The sequence below is a fragment of the Octopus sinensis genome, linkage group LG13 (genome assembly GCF_006345805.1).
Source record: "Octopus sinensis linkage group LG13, ASM634580v1, whole genome shotgun sequence".
Lineage (NCBI taxonomy): Eukaryota > Metazoa > Mollusca > Cephalopoda > Octopoda > Octopodidae > Octopus > Octopus sinensis.
Genome location: NC_043009.1, coordinates 40,981,178 through 41,005,392, shown reverse-complemented (window position 1 = coordinate 41,005,392; position 24,215 = coordinate 40,981,178). Strand labels below are relative to the sequence as shown.

Sequence of the window (24,215 nt, the reverse complement as noted above, 5' to 3'; positions counted from 1 at the left end):
TGATGATGATGATGATAACAACCCCTTCCTTGGCTAGTGATTAGGAAGATGATTAAGGATAAAAGAATAACAGCAGCTGAAGTTACAGAATTAATTATGAATTATTTATTAATTAGCAGTCCTAGTTAATGGTAAAACCATTGTAATGGCTGTTGTAACCATGGCAACATGTTTCTATAGCCAGATGCCCTTTCTCACATGAACTACTTTACAGTGCATGCTAGATGCAGTTTGTGGTTTCCTTGACAGTTGATTGGCTATCGCATGCAAGCTCTGTGCATCCTCTGTTAATTCTTATTCAGAGTTACTGCCCTCCTATGTGGGTAGCTTGTGATGTGGCTTATAAAGACTGTTTCATTCATGCATTCCATCAGTGTCAAGAAGAGTGGGGAATCTTAGGTATCGAGTGATGTAGGGGAGTATTTTGGAGAACTATTAACTCATAAGGTTCTGTGGTGTTTTCTCTGTATAAAATTTCTCAATCTTGTTAGAATCTAGTAATTTTGACAATATGCTGTTGGTCTAGTATAAAAATCATAAAAATATAACTATTATATAAATTTAGATGAAAGGTTGCCAGTACAATATAATGATCATTGGTGTACATCAGGAATAAGTACTAGGCTTCCAAAGAATAAGTCCTGGGTTTGATTTGCTCGACTAAAGGCAGTGCTCCAGCATGGCCACAGTCAAATGACTGAAACAAGTAAAAGAGTAAAAAGTAATGTTCTTTTACCTGTTGTCATGTTGTTGTCACCTACACAAATAGGTTGCCAATTCTTCTTCCTGTAACTCAAGTTCAATATTGGAGGAATGAGTTATGAAAAGATTTTTAATCCAACCATATTTCTCTGTCTTTACTGATGGAAAGTAATTGTTGATGCTTTCGTCCAGGGCTGTCAGACGAGTAACTACAATAGGGATCATTTCTCTAATGCAGATAGAACACAATAAAGGGACCATATTAAGATTGTCAGTCATTGCTATTTTTTACCAAATCACAATTTTCTTTTTGAGAGCAACTAACTTATCTGTTAGTGAGAATATTTTCGTTTTTACCTTGCATACTATTGTTTGTTTTATTCAGTTCGCTAAATATTTCTGTTAGGTATTCCATTTTAGACATCCAAAATTTGCAACTAAGGTCTTCACAGAATTTCTCCTGCTTTTCTTGGAGAAAAAAAATGATAGTAATTCAAAGAATTACTATCAGTTCATGAACATGATTTAGTACTTTGCCTTTCAACAACCAGCAAACCTTGGTGTGCATTAATAACATAATATACTGAGAGTCCATCTCTTTGTGCAGTTCAAATAATCATGACTTCAATGGTCTACTTTTTATATAATTGACCATTCCAACAACTTGATGTATCACAACATTTAAATCTTCCTGCAATATTTTTGAAACAATAACTTTTCTATGTAGAAAGCAATTTTTTCCAAAATTTAAAAACAAAAAATGGCTTTTATTACCATACAATGAGTGGTTTTCTGATTCTAAAAATGTACAAATCATCTTCATAGCTTATTTGGTTTTTCTCAAAAGAACTCTGAAAATAACTCTAATTTTCAACCATTTTTGGTCATATCTCAGCAAAATTTAAGACCAGAATGAAAAGAAATATATAATTTGTCTCAGTTTTAGAGGTAGATTCTACCATAAAAGTGAAAAAAAAATGCATGATATGATAAATCTTTTTTCTTGGTGGGAGGGGTCCTCCACCCTAAGGCAATTATTGACCAATATCCAGTCCTATGATCAATATTAATGATGAAACAATACAAGATATAGAATTTTTAGCATTGTGACATTTGGAAACAATTTGCTCATCCCTAAATGAAAAAAAGCTGTGTTGCAACATGTTACACCACACACTGTGAATACTCAATTGGGATTATGTGGTTTTTCGCATTTTCTTAGTGGGTTATTCAAAATTTTGCGGCACACTGGTTGAGAATCACTGGCCTAGGGTATGATGTTGTCTGGAATTTATCAGGAGTGACTGTGTACACACACACACACACATACACACACACACACATATATATATATATATACATATATATATATATGTGTGTGTGTGTATATATATATATGTATATATATATATGTAAATGGATGATTGAATTATCCTTTGTTTACCATTAACATGGAAAATTCAATAAACAGTTACCAGGGTATCAAAATTCACGCAAGTAACACGGATGAGATAAGCTCTCTTTCTTTCCTGATGAGAAGATTGCATTTTACACTGTTTATTCCTTTGGAATAATACCATGTTGTTTTCGAAACATATGTCGAAAGTAAAAGAATTTTAATAACAACTTCGTTCAACTCCATTTACTTACTTATGTGTATATATATGTATATATGGATATATATATATATACATATACATGTATGTGTGTATGTATATATATATATATATATATATATATATATATGTATTTATAAATGATATATATATATATATATACACACACGATATTTGCCAGAGCAGCTGACTAGCTTCTGTGCAGATGGCACGTAAAAATGTCAGTGGCATGTGAAAAGACATTCAAGCGAGGTCATCACCAATGCACTGGACTGGCTCCTGTGCAGGTGGCACGTAAAAAACACCATTTGAGTGTTGTCTTTGCCAGTACCGCCTCACTGGCCCTCGTCCCAGTGGCACGTAAAAGCACCCACTACACTCTTGGAGTGGTTGGTGTTAGGAAGGGTATCTAGCTGTAAAAACTCTGCCAGATCAGATTGGAGCTTGGTGCAGCCATCTGTTTTGCCAGTCCTCAGTCAAATCGTCCAACCCATGCTAGCATGGAAAGCGAACTTTAAACGATGATGTTGTGTGTATGTATCTATATATATATGTGTTTATATATGTACATATATATATGTGTGTGTGTATATATATATATGGATATCTATATATCTGTGTATATCTATGGATATATATATATATATATATATATATATATATATATATGTATACGTATATGTATAACTATGTATGTATATATATATATGTACTCTTTATTAGACTGTTTACCCATCTATCTATCTATTCACCTATCCTTCTGCTTGTCTGTGCCTTCAGCTTGGTTCTGAACTGTCCAATAGAATTGGAATCAGTAATAGCAGATGTAGGAAACTAGGAAATAGTGGTTGTGGAGATGGTTTGTGTGTGTGTGTGTGTGTGTGCTAGGGCTGGGAGATATTTTGATGGGGCTATTGCATTAAAAGTATGTGCTTTAGTTCTTATCTCATGATTTTCTTTAGGGAAGAATACATACATACACACACTGAAATATTTGTGTGTATATGTGTGTGTGTGTATATCTATGTATATATATGTGTGTGTGTATATATATATATATGTATGTATATACATAAATGTATATATACATATACATACACATGTATATATATATGTATGTATATATGTATATATACATATATGTATATTTATATATACATATATGTATATATATGTATGTATATGTATATATACATATGTGTATATATGTACATGTATATATATATGTGTATGAGGGTGTGTATATACACATATATACCTATATATATCTTTTTGTATGTATATTGTAAAAGTCGAGCACAAATAAAAAAATTAATAAAAACCCAACCAAGAACTTGGACAAGGTTTTAGTGTAAAGATAATAAAGATAAGGGAAAACCCTCTTGATGTAGATAGATAACTTGTTGAGTCTGGCTCGAAGCCGATGAATCAAAGATTATTAATGTAAATAAAAATGAGAATGGGAGTACCTTCAGGGAAGACAAGGCTGTTCTCTTCATATTCATTCCTCATTCTATAAAAGACAGAAAGATAAAAGCAAAAAAGGAGTGCATAGTGAAAAATTTTAACTTATTGGTGATGAACATAGGATAAAATAAAAACTGCTGAATGTGTGTAAAATAATAAGGCGTGACTGAAAATTAATTACAGAAATATTGATTGCAAAGTTTTACTTTGACCCCAGTGCTCAACTGGTACTTATTTTATCCACTCCGAAAAGATGAAAGGCAAAGTTCACCTCAGCAGAATTTGAACTCAAAACATAAAGATGTACGAAATGTTGCTGAGCAGTTTGCTCTGTGTGCTAATGATTCTGCCAGCTTGCCTCCCTTAATTACAGAAATATTAATTTCAAATTTTAGCACATGGCCAGCAATTTGAGGGGAGGAGACAAGTCTTTTACAGTAATGCCAGTGCTCAGCTGGTACTCATTTTATTGATCCCAAGAGTATGAAAGGCAAAGTTGACCTCAGTGGAATTTGAACTCTGAATGTAAAGGCGAAATTTGAACTCTGAATATATATGACGAAATGCCGCTATGCAGTTTGCCTGGCTTGCCGCCAATTGTGCCAGCTTGGTGCCTTTTATTTGAGAAACATTGATTTCAAAGTTTGGCACAAGGCCAGCAATTTCAAGGGAGGGGACAAGTTGATTACAATGGACTCTTTGCTCAACTGGTACTTATTTTATTGACCCCGAAAGGTTGAAAGGCAAAGTTGATCCTGGCGAAATTTGAATTCAGAGTGTAAAGACTGACAAAACGCCACTAAGCAGTTTGTCCAGCATGCTAACAGTTCTACAAGTTTGCCGCCTTAAAAATTAGAGAAATATTAAAATATAACTCGCTTCTTCATTGATCTGGTCTGAGATTTCAAAACCAGATTTTAGTTAGATTGTTGGAGTTGTGATAAAAATGGTTATTTGAAGTTATGTCAAAGGAGTATGGGAGAGAGAGAATAAAAATAAAAAAAAACAGAAAGTCTAACGATAAATATAGACTGTTAGGTTAACACTAATAGACAAAAGAGTGGTATATAAAAACATGTGGTAGTTATCGAAATGAAGAAAGCACACGAGAGAAAGAGAGAGGATCAGAAGTAGAGGTAGGCATTGAGATTAAAAAATCTGATAAGTGTCGAAGAGAATAAATACCTAGATAATAATGTATGTAAATGTGACATTGATTGATTTTTTTTCTTTTTTTTTTTGTTAGAAATCTATCGTCATATCATAATATTTCAATCAGTTCTCGGATTTATAGCATTATTTAGTTTTTTTCGGTCAGCTTCGAATTGTCGTTATCATCATTGCTACCATCGTTATCAATCATCATCATCATCATCATCATAGTCATCATCATCATCATCGTCATTATCATCAGCAGCAGAAGCATTATCATCATCACAATCTTCATCATCGTTGCTGTCATCATCACCACAATCATCGTTGTCGTGATTATTGCTGTCATCATCATCATCATCATCATCATCATCATCATCGTCTTCATTCACTAGAACGATAGTCTGACAGATCTGGAGATTATTTTTTGACAAAGATGTGCATTTCAACTCAGGTCTCATTCAAAATGGCACACGTTTAAAATATTCTTTTTAAAAATAATTGACATTGCATACACATCCACTTCCTTTTTCTTCCTCTGCCCGCTCTCTCCCTCATGTCTATCTCAGTCGCATGCATATACACATACACTCGTGCATACAAACACGCATGCGAATAATAAAACGGAAAAATAGCCATGCAAATGTATATATGAATTTGTTGCCTTGAAAATATGCAGATCTCTACGAATACATACATAAATAGATATGTAACACATAATTGCCTAAAACTTAATATCATGCAATTTTTATTTTTATCAATACCTATTGATTCAAACAGATAAATAAATAAAGAATTTTGAAAAAAAAAATTAACATGAAAATATAAAAAAAAAACAATGAATTGAAAAAATCCATGGGTTGATAGTTTAATATTAAAAGTTTTATATTATTTTTATATTATTTTATATTTATTTACCTTCTAAGTATATAATGATGTGTTAGCTTTGACAGGTTTTCAAAGGTTTCTGTATATATTTTTAAAAAATATTTTCATTTATTTATTTATTCATTTTAATTCTAATTTGTCTCTGGAAATTCAGAAGAATTACTGTTATCTTATACTGTCATACATAATAACAGGAAATAATACAAATAATAATAGTAATAATAATAATAGTAATGATAATAATATAATAATGATGATGATGATATCATGCATTCTGTGTATTGAACTTTTGGGTGTTTTCGGTAAAGTTGTGTGTGTAAAATTTAGATTTATATATAATAATCATTGAAAAATACAAATTCCTCACAAAACATCAAGTTTTTAAACAAATTCATTTTATCAGCTTTCAACGAAATATATTCAATATTTAAATTTTTCCACGATTTGCTTTAATGTTTTTTGACAACTTGACAAATGATGTCTTATCGTTTTTTTTTTTATTTTTTATTTTTTTAAGAAGCGAAAAAGTGTTTCTTTTAACACAACATTCTCATTGTAGAACAACAAGATGGTTGGTCATTTTTTGAAAATTTAAAATTTCTTAGACATTCAACAAGCAGCTTTAAAAGTTAGAAAAGAAAAACATTAAAACATTTGGTCGTATAGAACAATAATGATTTATAGAAAGTTCCAAAGAAACACATCTATTCCCTTCATTTTTAAAATTTTTATTTTTGTCTTTTTGATCCTTTTTTCATTTTGGTCTTTTTTTGCATAGCTGTTTTTTTTATATTTATTTTGGCTTTTCGGTTTTTTTCCCCCCTTAGCTGTTGTTTTATTAATAATTTATCAAACAAAAATCATTTAATCATATTTATTACCAATGTTAACCACCACTTTGCTGTTTGCTCACAGAAATTATCCACTGGCTTCAAAGATCTTAATATTTTCTCTTCAAATTCAGTTTGTTTACTTTTTATATTCATTTCACTAATAAATATCTGGATTCATCTTCTTTTTCTTCTTTCACCTTTGATTTCATAAAATGGAGTATACTTTACTCCAGAGACAAAATATATCTATAATTTTTTTTTTCTATTTGCATAATATTTCAGCTAAGTTCCGTTAAATAATCTCTGTTGTGGTTTACAGTTATGTTTGTTTTAATTTTTATTTACTGCTTACATTATCTGACAGGCTTTGCTTTCCTTCCTGGGTTGAAAAGCAGCTGGTTAACTGTTAGTTCTCCTTATGTATGGATGGCTAAACTTCTACAGTTACTTTGGTGTTGTTAGTGGTGTCACCACTGTTGCTATTGCTACAGTCGAACCAATTCTACTATATGGCTCAGAAACCTGGACGTTATCAAAGAAGCTTGAGCGGCAGTTGGATGGAACCTACACTCGCCTCCTGATGAGAGCTCAAAATCTCTCGTGAAAGTGCCATCCAACCAAAATGCAAATATATGGGAAACTACCACCTGTGTCATCTCTTGTGAAAGGTAGGAGAGTCCAGTTTGTTGGACATTGTTGTAGAGCTGAAAAAGAGGTAATTTCTACTCTTCTCCTCTGGAAGCCATCTACTCGCAATACCAGAGGGCGCACACTCTCCTACCCTGATGTAATCTCCAGGGATACAGGCATCCAGCAACAGGACCTCCGTAATGCCATGATGGACTGTGAAGTCTGGCGTAGCATGGTTAATTCCATTGTCTCGACCACGGTCGAACAATGATGATGATGATTGCTAGGTATCCATTGTAATCTGGTTTAATTGGTTGCAGTCCATTCAATGCTGCTCCATATGAAGTTTCACAAAAGTTGTACATAGGCGCAGGAGTGGCTGTGTGGTAAGTAGCTTGCTTACCAATCACATGGTTCCGGGTTCATTCCCACTGCGTGGCATCTTGAGCAGGAGTCTTCTACTATAGCCTCGGTCTGACCAAAGCCTTGTGAGGGGATTTGATAGACGGAAACTGAAAGAAGCCCGTCGTATATATATATATATATATATATGTATGTATGTGTGTGTATATGTTTGTGTGTCTGTGTTTGTCCCCCAACATCGCTTGACAAACGATGGTGGTGTGTCTATGTCCCCGTAACTTAGTGATTCATCAATAGAGACTGATAGAATAAGTACCAGGCTTCCAAAGAATAAGTCCTGGGGTTGATTTGCTCGACTAAAGGCGGTGCTCCAGCATGGCCACAGTCAAATGACTGAAACAAGTAAAAGAGAAAAGAGTATTGAGTTCCACCCAAGATCATCTGCAATCAGAGTAAGTCGATCCTCCGGTTATTCATAACCAAATCGAATCTGACCCTAGTTCTCCCATAATGAAATTGTGTTTCCCATGTGGTTCATCTGTAATCAAATTTAGTCCCACCCAGGGTCATTTATAATCAAACTGAGCCTCACTTTAGTTCTTCTGTAATGAAATTGTGTTCTCCATTTGGTTCATCTGTAATCAAATTTAGTCCCACCCAGGGTCATTTATTATCAAACTGAGCCTCACTTTAGTTCTTCTGTAATGAAATTGTGTTCTCCATTTGGTTCATCTGTAATCAAATTTAGTCCCACTCTGGGTAATTCATAATCAAACTGAGCCTCACTTTAGTTCTTCTGTAATGAAATTGTTGTCCCCATGTGGTTCATCTGTAATCAAATTTAGTCCCACTCTGGGTCATTCATAATCAAATTTAGTCCCACTCTGGGTCATTCATAATCAAATTGAATCTGAACGCAGCTCATTTATTATCAAAATGCATCCCACCCATAAATTTCTAGGCTATGTTCCATCAAAGGTTTTGCTAAACAATAAACATATAACCCAAAACTGTTTCAGAATTAATTTCAAAACTTTTCAGTTTCTGTTTTGGCTGACATGTGACATAGCATATCACTTGCAAAAGGTCCTATGCTGCTGCCACTATGAAATAGATGGTCACACAGCAACCCATGTAATGAACAACTGCATTCTTGGATGTGAAATGTGGTTCTTAGTATAAAGAAAGACTTGGTATATTTAGATATATCGATCTGTAAATTATACTTAGTTGTTCAACCCTTTCTGTACGTCATCAAGGTTGGCATTTCACAGTTGTAGCTTTAAATCTGACAAAATATTAAACAAAAATTGGATAGTCTCATATAGTTATACTTAGGGATGGTCACATTTTGCTAATTAAACACACACACACGCTATATATTTGGTCTTCACCTCAGCTTTATTATTATTATTATAGTTTCTTTGTCAAAGCTCTTTCATCACACCTTCTGTAACCTTATCAGTGACTCTTTATCCCTCACGTCTCTTTTTGTTCTGCTTGTTCCATTTTCTGGAGAGTGCTTTGACAAAGAAACTAAAAGCGCTTTGCCAAAGAAACCAAAATAATAATAAAGCTAAAAAATTATGAAATTGATTGGCAAAATATGACCACCCAAAGAATAGCTATATCTGTTCCAACACACAATTTCACATCAAGATTCTTGCAAAACAAATACATGAACATACAATATTATTATTGTTCTGCATTTATTTCTTTGGAATAAAGTTCCTTGTTCTAGGACACATTGCACTACCTTGCATAAGACTTGAACCTTTGATATGAAGATGATTAGTTGGATTCCCTAACCTCTTGGCTATGCACCTTCATCAAGTTAAGAAAGCAGAGAGCTGGCAGAATCGTTAGCATGCTGGGCAAAGTGCTTAGCAGCATTTCATTCGCCTTTATGTTCTGAGTTCACATTCCACCAAGGTCAACTTTGCCTTCTATCCCTTTCAGGGGTTAATAAATTAAGCAGCAGTTGAGAAATGAGGTCGATGTAATTGACTTACCCGTCGTTTGAAATAGCTGGCCTTGTGCCAAAAATTTGAAACTAATATATAAAGCTAGGTACTTCATTAACCCTTCTAAAATCTTGATAACTGTATTTGATGGCTCAAAAGATGCATGGCTATATTAGATGCTTCCCATTTTCAGCCGATCATATTCGAGGGAAAAAAATAGCTTTTAGTGCATTACTACATGTAATATTCAAAGTAACTTTACATATAAAACCCAGGGTGACTTTTGAGGCATTTGGGGGGGGTAAGTATGTTTTACGAGGGGGTGCCAAAAAGTTCGTGGCTTTTAGGGTATTGCAAAAGTCCTGGCTAAAGGCCCAACCTTCTGACTTCTTTTACAGGGATTAGAAAAACTGAAGTACCACTACAATAAGTGTGTTAATAAAATCATAATTAATGGATTCTCCTGTATTTTCTGTTACCCCTTGTATATACCATCAAATATGGTATCAGGAAAATTAATATAAGCATAAAGGCAATCTGTCATTAGAAATATCATAAAAGAGTTAAGATGAAGACATTGATTATTATATATGTGTGTGTGTGTTGAAAATGTATACGTAAAGAATGACAATGTATGTTGATGACATTATTGTATAGTGCACCATAAATTATTGGTGTCTTGGAATAAATTCCGTTTCTTTTCTACGAAAAGATGTTATAAATAAACCATTTCAACCATTTTCGTTTTTTTTTTTTTCTTTTCTGGAATTAGATTTAAAATGACAGTCATGTTTATTTTTCTTCTATTTCTTTTACCTTTGTATTCCATTGGGTCATTAGGAAATATTTAGTTAAACTTGTTCACCTCTGATAGATATTCCATTAATTCATTTAGTCATTTTTAGTTCAATAAATTCTCCAGTGAAAATATTTAAAAAAATTTTAAAAAGATACCATACATCTTAAAACTGTCTAATGATTCATTTTGTTAAATGTGATCGTATATTTTAAATTTCATTAAGGTCATAAAGAGGTTTGGAATAAGAACAGCATCCATTTGTGAAGAAAAAAAATACTGTAAAAACACAACAGTTAACTCAGTGAAAAACCTATGTTGCTTTTTTAGGGCTTATTATGTTTTGTGTTGAGGATTGTAGTTAGGTGGTTATGTGAAACTATTAGGCCATTTGTGAGAACTTATAGACCATCATCAAATAGGAACTCTGACTTTCCTGCTTTCAAATACAAAAAAATAATCTGACCGGCAAATGATCTGATCATCACCAGGAACTCCCCTCTCAGTATCAAGCATGAAACTTCTGGGTTACTGTTACTGGGAGGAGCACAAGTAATTTAGGACTAGAGAAAAAATGTATGGGTGCTAGAGCAAGGGTGATTAAGATAGAGGGAATTCTCGACCTAGACTTGTCGTGGGCAAATTCCTCTGGGTGGGTAACAGCACTGCGTTTGGTGGTTGCATACTCTTTTACTCTTTTACTTGTTTCAGTCATTTGACTGCGGCCATGCTGGAGCACCACCTTTAATCGAGCAACTCGACCCCAGGACTTATTCTTTGTAAGCCCAGTACTTATTCTATTGGTCTCTTTTGCCGAACCACTAAGTGATGGGGACATAAACACACCAGCATCGGTTGTCAAGCAATGCTAGGGGGACAAACACAGACACACAAACACACACGCACACATATATATATATACGACGGGCTTCTTTCAGTTTCCGTCTACCAAATCCACTCACAAGGCTTTGGTCAGCCCGAGGCTATAGTAGAAGACACTTGCCCAAGGTGCCACGCAGTGGGACTGAACCCGGAACCATGTGGTTGGTAAACAAGCTACTTACCACACAGCCACTCCTGCGCATAGTTTAATTATTGCCAGGAAAATCAGAGCATGTGACAGAATGCTTAAGCTTAAACTAGTCATAGGCAACAGAACAGCAATATTTGTACCATGGGTGGTGGTGGCAACAGCTGTAGCATCTGAGGTGGTGGAGCTGTTGGTGCTGATGCTGGTGATACTGGTAGTGGTCATCATTGTGGTGGTGATGGATTGTGGTTTTGATTCCTGGACCGGGTGATGTGTTGTGTTCTTTACTAAAACATTTCATTTCACATTGCTCTAGTCCACTCAGCTGGCAAAAATAAGTAATCTTGCGACAGACCAGTGTCCCTTCCCGGTGGGGAATATATATGTCAAGAAACCAGGAATCTGGCCCTTATGAGTCTCGGTATGACTCGGGAAGGTAATGAGTAAAGACCCTCTTAGTTTATGAATGACCATGGGATTGCACCTAGAAAGTTACTCTCCAAGGCACAAGTCTGGGCAAGTTTGTTTATGGAAGATCAGCAGTTGTCCATGCATTACCAGCCTCCCTTCTCCACACCACTGATGCTATCCAAGGGAAAGGCAAAGGTTGATACAGTTTGGTATCAGTGACGTCACAACTCATATCTCCAGCTGAGTGAACTGGTAACTTCACCTGTTTTCACCTTTATTTACCTTTACCAATTTTATATCTGTCCGGTAAACTGGTGCAAGCATCATACTGACAGTTAAAATAAAGTATCAGCTCAGGAATATGTGATCAATTGTCCAGTTGGAAATTAGTATTTCTGCCATTTAGTGAACCATAAACACAAAACCATGTGGCCACCTGCTTTTGTATCTTCCAGGGGTCCTCCTAATGCTTAATGGTTTCTCATGAATCTTAAAACTTATAAGGCCATATACTGGTTTCTGTGGCATATAAGTGTCTGAGATCACAACAGCTCATCATTTCCAGACTGGAGCAATGTGAAATAAAGTGGGGTTTTTTTCTCTCAAGAACTCAATGCACTGCTTGATCTGGGAAATGAACCCACGATCCTATGATCATGAGCGCAACACCTTAACCACTTGGCCACATGTCTTCACCATCCACTGGGTTAATCAGTTAAATTTGTACCCGTTAAAGTGTACTCGTTGGTTCAAAGATTTAAAAATGAATTTTCTCGGTCAATCCTATCATAATCTTCTTTTGGTATCATCAATGCTGCTATTACCGTCATCTCTCAAAAAATAGCAATGTTATTTTAGTCAGAACACAAGAGTTCCCAATCTCAGAATCATCAACATCACAATGCTACAAGTATAGTGTGTGTGTGTGTGTGTGTGTGTGTGTGTGTCTGTGTGTCTGTGTCTCTGGTTCAGTGTCAGTTCTTAAACTCCAAAGTCATTAGCAGAATTCATGATCTTTTATCATATATCTTAGATGTCTCTTATCAATTTTTTTCTTTAAAACTATTTTTTTTTTCTTTTCTTTTTTTTTTTGCATTAGGTAGAGAACGGCAAAGTTCATCTTCAACTTGTCATTCTTGCTAATGGCATAAATTATTCACTACTTATTAATTTATTTTTGTGAACTTTTTTTTAACAATTTTTTTTTTTTTTTTTTTTTTTTTTTTTTTGTGGGGGCAGGGTTTGCTGGTGGTGGCTTTCTATCCCTCTTTATGACTGCACCTGTCATTATTCTCTACGAAAATGGACAGCTGAACCACAAATGACACTGTTCTAGGGAATTTCGAAACAAACTAGACCACCTTCTTTTCAACGTTAGTTTGGAATCGGTATCATAACATAACCGTAATGTCTTAGAGTCTCTCCTCTTCCACTTCCAGCGATTCAATCCAATTAATTCTTGGAGCTGGACATTATCTCATGTCACCACCACCTGCCTCACCACCACCACCACCACCACCACCACCAACCTCCACGTAAAAATATTATCCTTGCAAATTCTAAGTTTTTGGGTGCATCCAGCTTACTCTTTTAATAAACTGACTTGGCCCTACTTCAGTCTCCTTCATCTCTATCCCTGTTAACCATTCCTCTTTCTGTATTCTGTAAAAAACAGCGGAATGGTCATATGGTTTGCACTAAAAAAGGTCCATTCGTTTTCTTCCTTCTTCCACCTCTCTCTCTCTCTCTACTTTCTCCAACTTGTTACATCATTGTTAGGGTACATCATGTTGTGAACTAAGACACCTAATAAATTGTAAACCGTGGCATTTTGTCTCATGGGTTTCTTCCCAAGGTTTTACATTTATTTGAAAGAATAAATCATTCCTGAGTGTTGATGGTACCGTTATATTTATTTATATATTTATTTAGTTTTTATTATTATTATTATTATTATTATTATTATTATTATTATCATTATCAGCATTGTTATTATTATTATTATTATTATCATCATTATTCAAAATGCTTAGTGGCATTTTTTCTGACTTAACATTCTGAGTTCAAATTCTGCAGAGGTAGACTTTGCCTTTCAACCCCTCAAGATCAATAAAATAAGTACTAGTTGAGGACTGGGATTGATGTAATTGCGTTACACCATCCTCTGATGTTCCTGTCCTCATACCGATATTTGAAATGGTGATGATGATAATAATAATAATAATAATAATAATAATAATAATAATTGTCATCGTCCTCATCATTATTATCATTGCTTTTATCATTGTTGTCATTATTATTATTATATTATTAATGCAGTGAGCTGGCAGAATCATTAGCATGCTGGGCAAAATGCCTTGTGGCATTTCATCTGTCCTTCACATTCTGAGTTCAAATTCCGCTAAGGTTGACTTTACCTTTCATCTTTCCAGGGTTGATAAACTAAGTGCAAGTGAAACTCTAGGGTTGATGTAATCGACCACTCCCCTCTCCCCCAAATTTTAAGTATTGTGCCTTTAGTAGAAAAGATTATCATTATTATTATCATTATTATTATTATTATTATTATTATTATCATTATATTATTATTATTATTATTATTATTATTATTATCATTATATTATTATTATTATTATTATTATTATTATTATTATTATCATTATTATTGTTATTATTATTATCATCATCATCATTATTATTATTATTATTAAGATGATGAGCTAGCAGAATCATTAGTGTGCCAGAAAAAATTCTTAGCAGCATTTCATCCATATTTTCATTCAGAGTTCAAATTCCACTTAGCTCAGCTTTGCTTGTCATCCTTTTGGGGTCATTGTAATTGACTTACCCTGTGGGGTCAACGTATATTCAACTTAACCCCTTCCCTGAAATTGCTGGCTTTTTGCCAAAATTTGAAACCATTATTATTATCATCATTATTATTATCATTTTGTTGGGGAATTAGCTCAAGCGGCAGTGTGCTTGCCTAGCATGCAATTGGTACTGAGATTCTCCAATTTGTCAGGATTTTAAGGTGGCAAGCTGGCAGAATCGTTAGCATTCCAGGTGAGATTCTTTGCAGTATTTCACCCGACCTTATGTTCTGAGTTCAAATTCTGCCGAGGCCAACTTTGCCTTTCATCCCTTCGGGGTCAATAAATTAAGTACCCGTGAAAGACTGGGGGTCAATGTAATCGACCAGCCCCCTCTCCCAAAATTTCAGGCCTTGTGCCTATTGTAGAAATGATGATTATTATTGTTATCATCATTAATAATAAGGCGAGCTAGCACACCAGACGAAATACTCACTGGTATTTTGCCCATGCTTACGTTCTGAGTTCAAATTCCTCTGAGGTCGACTTTGCTTTTCATCCTTTTGGGGTCAGTGAATTAAGTACTAGTGAAACACTGCAGTTGATGTATTCAACTAGTCCCCCTCTCCCAAAATCCTTTTGGGATAAATAAAATAAGTTTTGAGTTCAAATTCTGCCAAAGTCAGCTTTGCTTTTCATCCCTTCGGGGTCAATAAATTAAGTACCAGTGAAAGACTGGGGTCAATGAGTCAATTACACTGGGGCCAAATTACACTTGGCCTTCCCCAAAAATTGCTGTTCTTGTGGCAAAATTTGAAACCATTATTATTATTATTATTAATCGAGTGGTATAATTGGTTAGCTCATCAGATGAAACCCATAACATTACCTACAGCTCTTTACATTCTAAGCTCAAGTCTTTGATTTCAGTCCTACTGAGGTCGATAAAATAAGTACCAGTTGTGCAATGAGGTTGATGTAATCAACTAACTTCCACCCACCCCAAACACACACACACACCAAAAATAAAATGCTGGCCTTGTACCAAAATTTGAAGCAGAATTATTAGCACATCAGTCAAAATACTGAGTGGCATTTCTTCCAGAACCCCTTTAAGTCATCATTCCACTGTGAATTGACCAACACTTGGATTTTAAATTCCAGTCAGTATTAAGCTATGGGTTAGGGTTTTAGTGATGGTCACTTAGAATACAGGGATTAAACTATTGATGTTCCTTTTACAAGATTTCACTACCAAATTTATTCTTTGACTTGTCTCGGTCATTTGACTGCGGCCATGCTGAAGCACCACCTTAGTCGAAGAAGTCGACCCCAGGACATATTCTTTGTAAGCCTAGGACTTCTTCTATTGGTCTCTTTTATCGAACCACTAAGTTACGAGGACATAAGCACACCAGCATCGGTTTTCAAGTGATGTCGGTGGTGATGGGCAACAAACACATACACGCACATAAATACATACATATATATATATATATATGACAGGTGTCTTTCAGTTTCTGTCTATCAAATTCACTGACGAGGCTTTGGTCTGCTCGAGGTTATAGTATAAGGCACCTGCCCAAGTTGCCACACAGTGGGAACGAACCTGGAACCATGTGGTTGGGAAGCAAGCTTCTTACCACACAGCTACACAAGCCCCTGTAGATTTAAAAAAAAAAGAAGCAAAATCATGAATAAATTAAAAAAAAAAAGAAAACAAAGAACTGATGAAAGCTGAATAAGAATAGTGTTCAAATCCTTATGTCACCATTTGTAGATCCAAGTCAGTTGCAGCCATTATAGTTAAAGAGATGTTCATTGAACTGTAGGTACCATTTTGACATTTTTCTTAAAGAAAAATGGCAGCAAATAAGATATATGTAGGGTGGGGGTGTATACATTTATATATACATATGCATACATATGTGTGTACATAAATATATATATATATGTTTGTGTGTACATACATAGATATATATACATTCCTATATAGGAGTATACAGGGAATATACAAGTAATGAATGGATAATATTGATATTACGTGTATATATAGATGCATATATTTTTATATGTATATAGATGTATATATCTGTATATATGTGTGTGTGTGTGTATATATATATATCATCATATATATATATATATATATATACACATATGTATATACACACACATATATATATGTATATACACACACACACATATATATATATGTATATACACACACATATATATGTATATATACACACACATGCTTGTGTGCTCATATACACATTGGCTTCGGTTAATTTGCAGACAGAGACATATGCAGTCAGTGTCTATTCAGGAATTTAGTCGGTGATCTCTTTTTATATTTATATAATAAATATAAATTACACTGTTATCAAGTATTTATAGGGGCAATTTTTATTTTTATATTCATTTATTTTTTTTATTTGTTTATTTATTTATTTATTTTTCTAGTTCAGAGAAATCACTACCTTTACTAAACATAATTATTTGTAACCGAAAATTGCTTCCAGTGCATCTTTGATTTTTCAATTGTTGGCTCCTTGCATCTGAAGAAAAAGCTACTTTTCAAAGAAAACATCAGACCTAAAGACCCTTTAAGCCAGTTATCGAATTGATTTATGTCTGAGCTGTTTGTTTTCCATAATGTCTTACTTAAACTGCCGACTCTTCACTGTCTACTGTAAAAGTAGATACCATTTCCAGGAGAGCAGATGACCCCCATAGAAATTTGGCTGACATTGTCCTCCATATAATTAAACTACTGCCAAATATATGTGATGCACTTAAAGGCTATTGTGTACCATTTCGGTTGTCTTCGGCAATTGAATAGAATTTTAAGATCACTGGGATTAGCTAAGAGAAGTAACATTCTTTATGTTAAGAGGCATCTAGTTGGTTTGAGCTCCTAGCTATAGTCTGGACCTATCACTATTAATTAGTGCAGATTGTTTGCTATTGGTAAGCTCTGCTTATCAAAGCCTACTTAGTTCAATGGAAAACTGGTTCTGCAACAATTCTTCGTTGACCATAATGGCTATGTTGGTTTTTAATGACGTTTACTGCTTTTTAAGCTTCACTCGTTGTAAAGAGGGATTGATTTTAGCATATAGGAAATATTGTAATATGTTCTCTGAATAACGGTGGCATCAATTAGCATGAACTGACCTGTACAATATGTTTGATAACCCAACTAAAACCCACCTTCCACCGCCAGCACCCACCTCTCTTTCTGTTCTCGTCTCAAAATAATCTTGTTTTCAATTCCTCTTTTAGCTTTATCCACAGATCCACGCTTGCTGGTTTTCATCTCCATATAATCGGTGTAACATGGCCATCGTTAAGTCTTCAGTTGTCAAAAGAAGAATAAAATTTAATAGGCAGCAAATTACTATGTATTCTTCTGTGATTTTTCGTTATGGATCCCTAAAGTCTTCTCCAACGTTTTTCTACGTATCATTTGTCTTTCATTCTTCGATCTGTGTTTTAGCTACTGAAGACATTATTAAGGGTTAACTATCATTAAATAAAACTGTCCAAGACGATCAATGAACAGACCTATAGGCTTGGTAGTTCATTACACACTTAATATTTCAAACAACAGACAACCATGTTTTGTTTCCTTCTATTTTATTTCTGTTGCTATTTTCATTCTATGAACTTAATGGGGTCGCGACGGCTATGCAGGTCATTTGTCACAGGTCTTGAGTTCAGGTCTTGAGTTCATCCCTTGCCACTGATATTCAGTTCTACTCGGGTTATTTTGCACTTGTTATATCATCACCATCATCGACTGCCTTCCATACTAGCATGGGTAGGATGGTTTGACAAGAGCTGGTCAGGTTGAAGACTACACCAGGCTTCTGTGTCTGTTTTGGCATGGTTTTTACAGCTGGTTGCTCTTCCTAACACCCTAACTGACCCACAGAGTGGACTGAGTAGTTTTTACATGGCACCAGCACAGATGAGGTCAGTTTTGCCATGGTTTTTACAGCTGGATGCCCTTCCAAATGCCAACCACTTGACAGTGTGAACTGGATGCTTTTTACATAGCACCACCACCAGTGGGGTCACCAAGTAACTTGCAAGACAAGGAATTTTTGAGAGGGGAGGAGGAATTTAAATAGAGAATATAGATATACAGAGTCTCTTATAGCTGTGTTTAGAATAGCCAAGCATGTGGATCATCATGCTTTGGTATTCTAGAAACAGCTCTAAGAGACTCTGTATATGTCTGTTCTCTATCTAAATTAAATGTCATTTTTAAGTGAGGCCAAATAGTTTGCTTTTTTATTTATGTGTTGTGGTTGTTGTTTTTTATCTGTGGCTTACCCAACACCGAACAGAATTATGATCAATGGTTTTTTAGCTATGAGCATCCTATTATATTTTTTCTCATCCTGTTATATTTTTTTTCTCATACAGTTATAGGTGCAGGAGTGGCTGTGTGGTAACTAGCTTGCTTACCAACCACATGGTTCCGGGTTTAGTTCCACTGCATGGCACCTTGGGCAAATGTCATCTACTATAGCTTCTGGCCGACCAAAGCCTTTTGAGTGGATTTGGTAGACGGAAACTGAAAGAAGCCCATTGTGTGTGTCTATATATATATATATATATATATGTGTGTGTGTGTGTGTGTGTTTGTGTATCCGTGTTTGTCCCCCAACATCGCTTGACAACCATGCTGGTATGTTTACGTCCCCGTCACTTCGTGGTTTGGCAAAAAAAGACTGATAGAATGAGTACTAGGCTTACAAAGAATAAGTCCTGGGGTCAATTTCTTCAACTAAAGGCAGTGCTTCAGCATGGCTGCAGTCAAATGACTGAAACAAGTAAAAGAGTAAAAGTGTATCTATGACTACAATCTCTAATATGTTCCTTCTTTTATAAGATGGTACAGTATGATTGGAAGGGTATTTGCTTACCATTTATGATGGGTCATGCGACCACACAGAAGTTTATAATGGGTCATGTGACCACATAGAAGTTCTCCTATTGGTTCATATAATTATATCATCATTATCATCATCATCATTTAATGTCCACTTTGTCATGCTTGCATGGATCAGATGTTGAGGCCGATTTTCTTCTGCTGTAGTCCCTGGTTAATGGATTCAGTTGACAGAAACTGAATGAAGCCTTCATGTGTGTGCCAGCATGTGGGTGGATTGGTGAGCTATGTCTCCTTGTCTTCATATTGCATATATGCAAATGTGTATCATCATCATGGAATCTGTGTCATTCGTTTCCATTCCTCCATGAAAATGTTCTTCAATTTGGAGAAATTTTACCTTGTTAGGAAGGTAACCATTCAAATTTGCCTCTGTCAACTCTATCTGGCCCATACAAACATTGAAAAACTGACCATGAAAACAATGATGATAATAGTGACAAAATTATAAATACACTCATGCATACATATATATATGTGTATTTATATATGCATTTGAAGGTGCATGGCTCAGTGGTTAGAGCGTTGAGCTTACAATCGTGAGGTTATGAGCTCAAATCCCAGACCGGGCTGCGTGTTTTGTTCTTGAGCAAGACACTTTATTTCACATTGCTCAAGTTCACTCAGCTGTAGAAATGAGTTGCAACATCACAGGTGCCAAGCTATATCAGCTTTTGCCTTTCACTTGGATAACACTGGTGGCGTGGAGAGGGGAGGCCGGTATGCATGGGCGACTGCTGGTCTTCCATAAACAACTTTGCCTGGGAGGGTAACTTTCTAGATACAATCCCATGGTCTGTGTCGTCACCGAAGGGGGTCTCAACATATATATGCATGGTTTCTACTGCTGGATGCCCTTGTTAATGCCAACCACTTTACAGAGTGTGGTGGTGCATTTTACTTGCAACTGGCATGGGTGCATTTACACAGCACTGGCACAAGTGCATTTCACTTGGTACTGGCACCTGTAAAGGAAAAAGCTGTATGTATAAAATCATTGTCGTCCATACATACAGGCTTGTCCTTTACAGGTGCTGGTGGCACTTAAAACACACTCATGCTGGTACTGTGTGTATGCTCCTGGGCTAGTGACATGTAAAAAGCACCCAGTACACTCTGTACAATGGCTAACATTAGGAAGGGCATCCTGCCGTCGAAACTAAACCACAACAAACAATTTGGAACCTTGACAGCGCCTGTCAAACCATCTGACCCATGCCAATATAGAAAACAGCCATTAGAGCATGATGATGATGATGATGGGGAGGGGGGTGATGATTATAATTATTATTATTATTATTATTATTATTATTATTATTATTATTATTATTATTGTGTGTATGTGTGCCTCAATTCAAAGAAAAGATTAGTGAGGACTGACGCTTCCATTGGTTTTCTGCTCTGTGTCTTTTGAAATAAACAGGAAAAACTGAGTTACCAGCATATGCCAATGTGAAATGTCTGTGCATATCTGTGTTCAACTATGTGTGTGCACATTTATTCAGTTACATGCATGCACACACACATGCACACGTATAGGTAACTAAGTAAAATGTGTATTTACGCGTGTTTCTCTATAGATCTGTTTGCCTGTCTGCCTACTGCCTGCCTCTCTGTCTATCTATCTGTCTATCTCTATATATATATATATTATATATATATATATATATTCGCACCTACACACCCATTTGTGTGTATGTGTGTGTATTTGTGTATAAATATATATATATATATATTTATACACACACATGTGTATATGTGTGTATTTATGCATGTGTTTATGTATGTATTTGTGTATATGTGTGTGTGTGTATATATATATATTATTTATATATGTATGTGTGTATATGTATATATATATGTATGTATTTATGTATGTGTGTGTATATATATATATATAGTTACTTGCACATAAATATAGATATGCACCAACATTAATATTTACTGACTATTTAGTGAATCATTTATCTATCTGTATTTTTATATATATATATATATATATGTGTGTATATGTATAAGTATGTATATATGTGTGGTTGTGTGTGTATGTGTGTGTATATATATATATATATATATATATATATAATATATATATATATACACACGCACACAGACATATATATATTATATATATTCATATATGTATTGTAATACATTCACCTTTGCAACAATGAAATAAAAGCTCATTTATTTTATAAAGCCAGAAATTTCAGGTTAGCAGCTGAGTGGATGATATGTGTTCGGTGATAGAAACGGCAGGCTCATTGTTCCTTTTTATGATTGTTCTCGGTCAGATAATGACTCTTACATATCTTTTATTATGAAAAGCTAGTCTCCATTCACTGGGAGCAATTCATGTGTAAAGCGTGGTTTGGTTCGTTAGTAATTTTTCACAGCAGCCATTTCACACCTTCTTTTTTCCTCTCTCGTTGCAGCTTTTTGAAGGAATGAAGGCTTACCGCGGACCTGATAATAGAATTCGTCTCTTCCGACCCATGGAAAATATGAATCGAATGAACAACAGTGCTCAAAGGGTTTCTCTTCCTGTAAGTTATTAATAAACAATTTGTTCAACTAACTGATCATGAAATAGCTCAGATCATCATAACTATAGTTTTACATGGCTTCTGTAGTCTTTTTTTTTTTGTTTCCTTCTGTTTTTCTTTCTCTGAGGTTTTATGTTCCAGTTCTGGTATTTAGAATGGATGGTGTCATGATTGTTCATCCTGTAGAACGCTTAGAAAAGACACAGAACAGAAAGTTTCCCCAATTAGAATTCCAACAGCTTTTATTTCATTTTATTTATATATTTGTTTTTTTTTGGGTTTTTTTTTGTTTTTATTTTGGTAACTAAAGAAATTGGTGCATTTAACTATGAATGATGCAATAATCAGTTGTTTCGAAAGAACAAAATAACAAGTTGGATCCACCTGGTTCATTGCTACTTTGACAATATAGAAAGAATAGTTCTGCTGTTAGGCAGAAATATCCACAAGTGTGTGTGTGTACGTGTGTGTGTGTGTGTATGTGTGTGTGTAGTGTGTGTGTTCACTACCAGTGTTGACAACTAGTGTCGGTTTGCTTATGTCTACTCAACTTAGCAGTTCACCAAAAACACAGACAGAATAAACATTGGACTTAAAGAGACTAAGAATAAGTACTGGCATGGAGTGGCTCAACTAAGCATATTGATGTGATGCCCTAGCATGGCCATAGTCTTATGACTGGAAAAATTAAAAAGATTTGTGGCTTTACAAAATAACAAAGAGGTATTCATAGATACATATTGTACTGTAAGATCAAATAGTCTGCTATTGTTACCCTACTATTTGTACCATCTAAGAATATCAAATTTCTAATGGATGGTGGCAAAGTCCCTAAGACAAAAGCAGCTTTAGGATATTAATTTTCTGTTTTACATCCAGCCTCGGACTGAGATGCAAGTGGACCTGAATGGCAGGCTCATTTTCTCAGTGGAGGTAATGGTAACCCTACTTTAACCCAACGTATTCCTGTTCTCCAGGTGTACAAAAACAATCATTGTAGTTGAACTTACATTGCTCTGAGAGAGCAGACTTGACATTTCTCACCAGCTAAAGAAAAGGCAAATATCAGGACTTGATCAATGAGGCACTTATCAAAGGTGTTGTGTGGCCTTCCAGCTAGATCAGTTTGCTGTCTCCTGCAAAAGATTGGAACAAAGACAACTGAGGAAAACTGCCAGGAAATGGACATGTCAGCTGAAACCAGCTCGTGGTTATTGTAATTGACATGAGACTGCAAGCAGAAACCCTTCCTTCCACAGGTGAACACTAATTCAGTTCTTGCTGAAGTGACGTGTTCAGGTTAAGGGGTAAAATGCTTCAGGCAAAATTCACAGGTGAAGGAGTGAAATATTGACCCAATTTTCTGACTTTTCCAATGGCATGCATTGTGATATCTTCTGATAAAACGGAAGGGTTTCTGACATTGCAGCTGATTAGGCCAAGTGAAATCATAGTTGTGGCTGATGCTGGTGTCACATGACTAGCACCCATTGCTGGCGGCATGTAAAAAGCACCCATTACAGTTTTGGATTGGTTGGCATGTGGAAGAGCACCCAGCCATAGAAACCATGCCAAATCAGATTGGAACTTGGTGTAGCTCTCCACCTACCAGTTTCAATTAAGCTGTCCAACCCATGCTCGCATGGAAAGCAGACACTATATGATGATGTATGTATGTATACATACTCACACACTTGACAGGTTTCTATGCTGTTTCTGACTATCAAATCCACTCATTCACAAGACACTGATTTGTCCCTGGGCTCAAGGTGCTGTCTAGTGGAACTGAATCTGAAACTAGATGGTTACATTGCAAGCTTCTTAATCATACAGCCATGCCTGTGAAAGTTAGTGTTCACTCCATCATTTTATACAAACACCAACAAATTAAATTACAATTTTAAAATTATATGCACACCATAATTCTTGATATTACCTTTAGAAACAAAAGTATTGGGTCATCCCATAAACATTACAGTTTTTTTATACTTCTTTTACTTCTCAAAATTAAGATAAACAGTGTTCTTTTTTAACCCTT

General features: G+C 35.2%; 1 protein-coding gene across 2 annotated transcripts in view; it reads left to right on the top strand.

Moving 5' to 3' along the window:
• LOC115218526 (branched-chain-amino-acid aminotransferase, cytosolic) overlaps nt 1–24,215 on the top strand; it is a 478,054-nt gene that overhangs the window by 339,142 nt on the left and 114,697 nt on the right. For both annotated transcript variants that reach the window (XM_029788393.2, XM_036508335.1), the window contains one exon: nt 22,067–22,177. In XM_029788393.2, the coding sequence (XP_029644253.1) occupies nt 22,067–22,177 (111 nt within the window). The remainder of the gene's footprint in view (nt 1–22,066; nt 22,178–24,215) is intronic.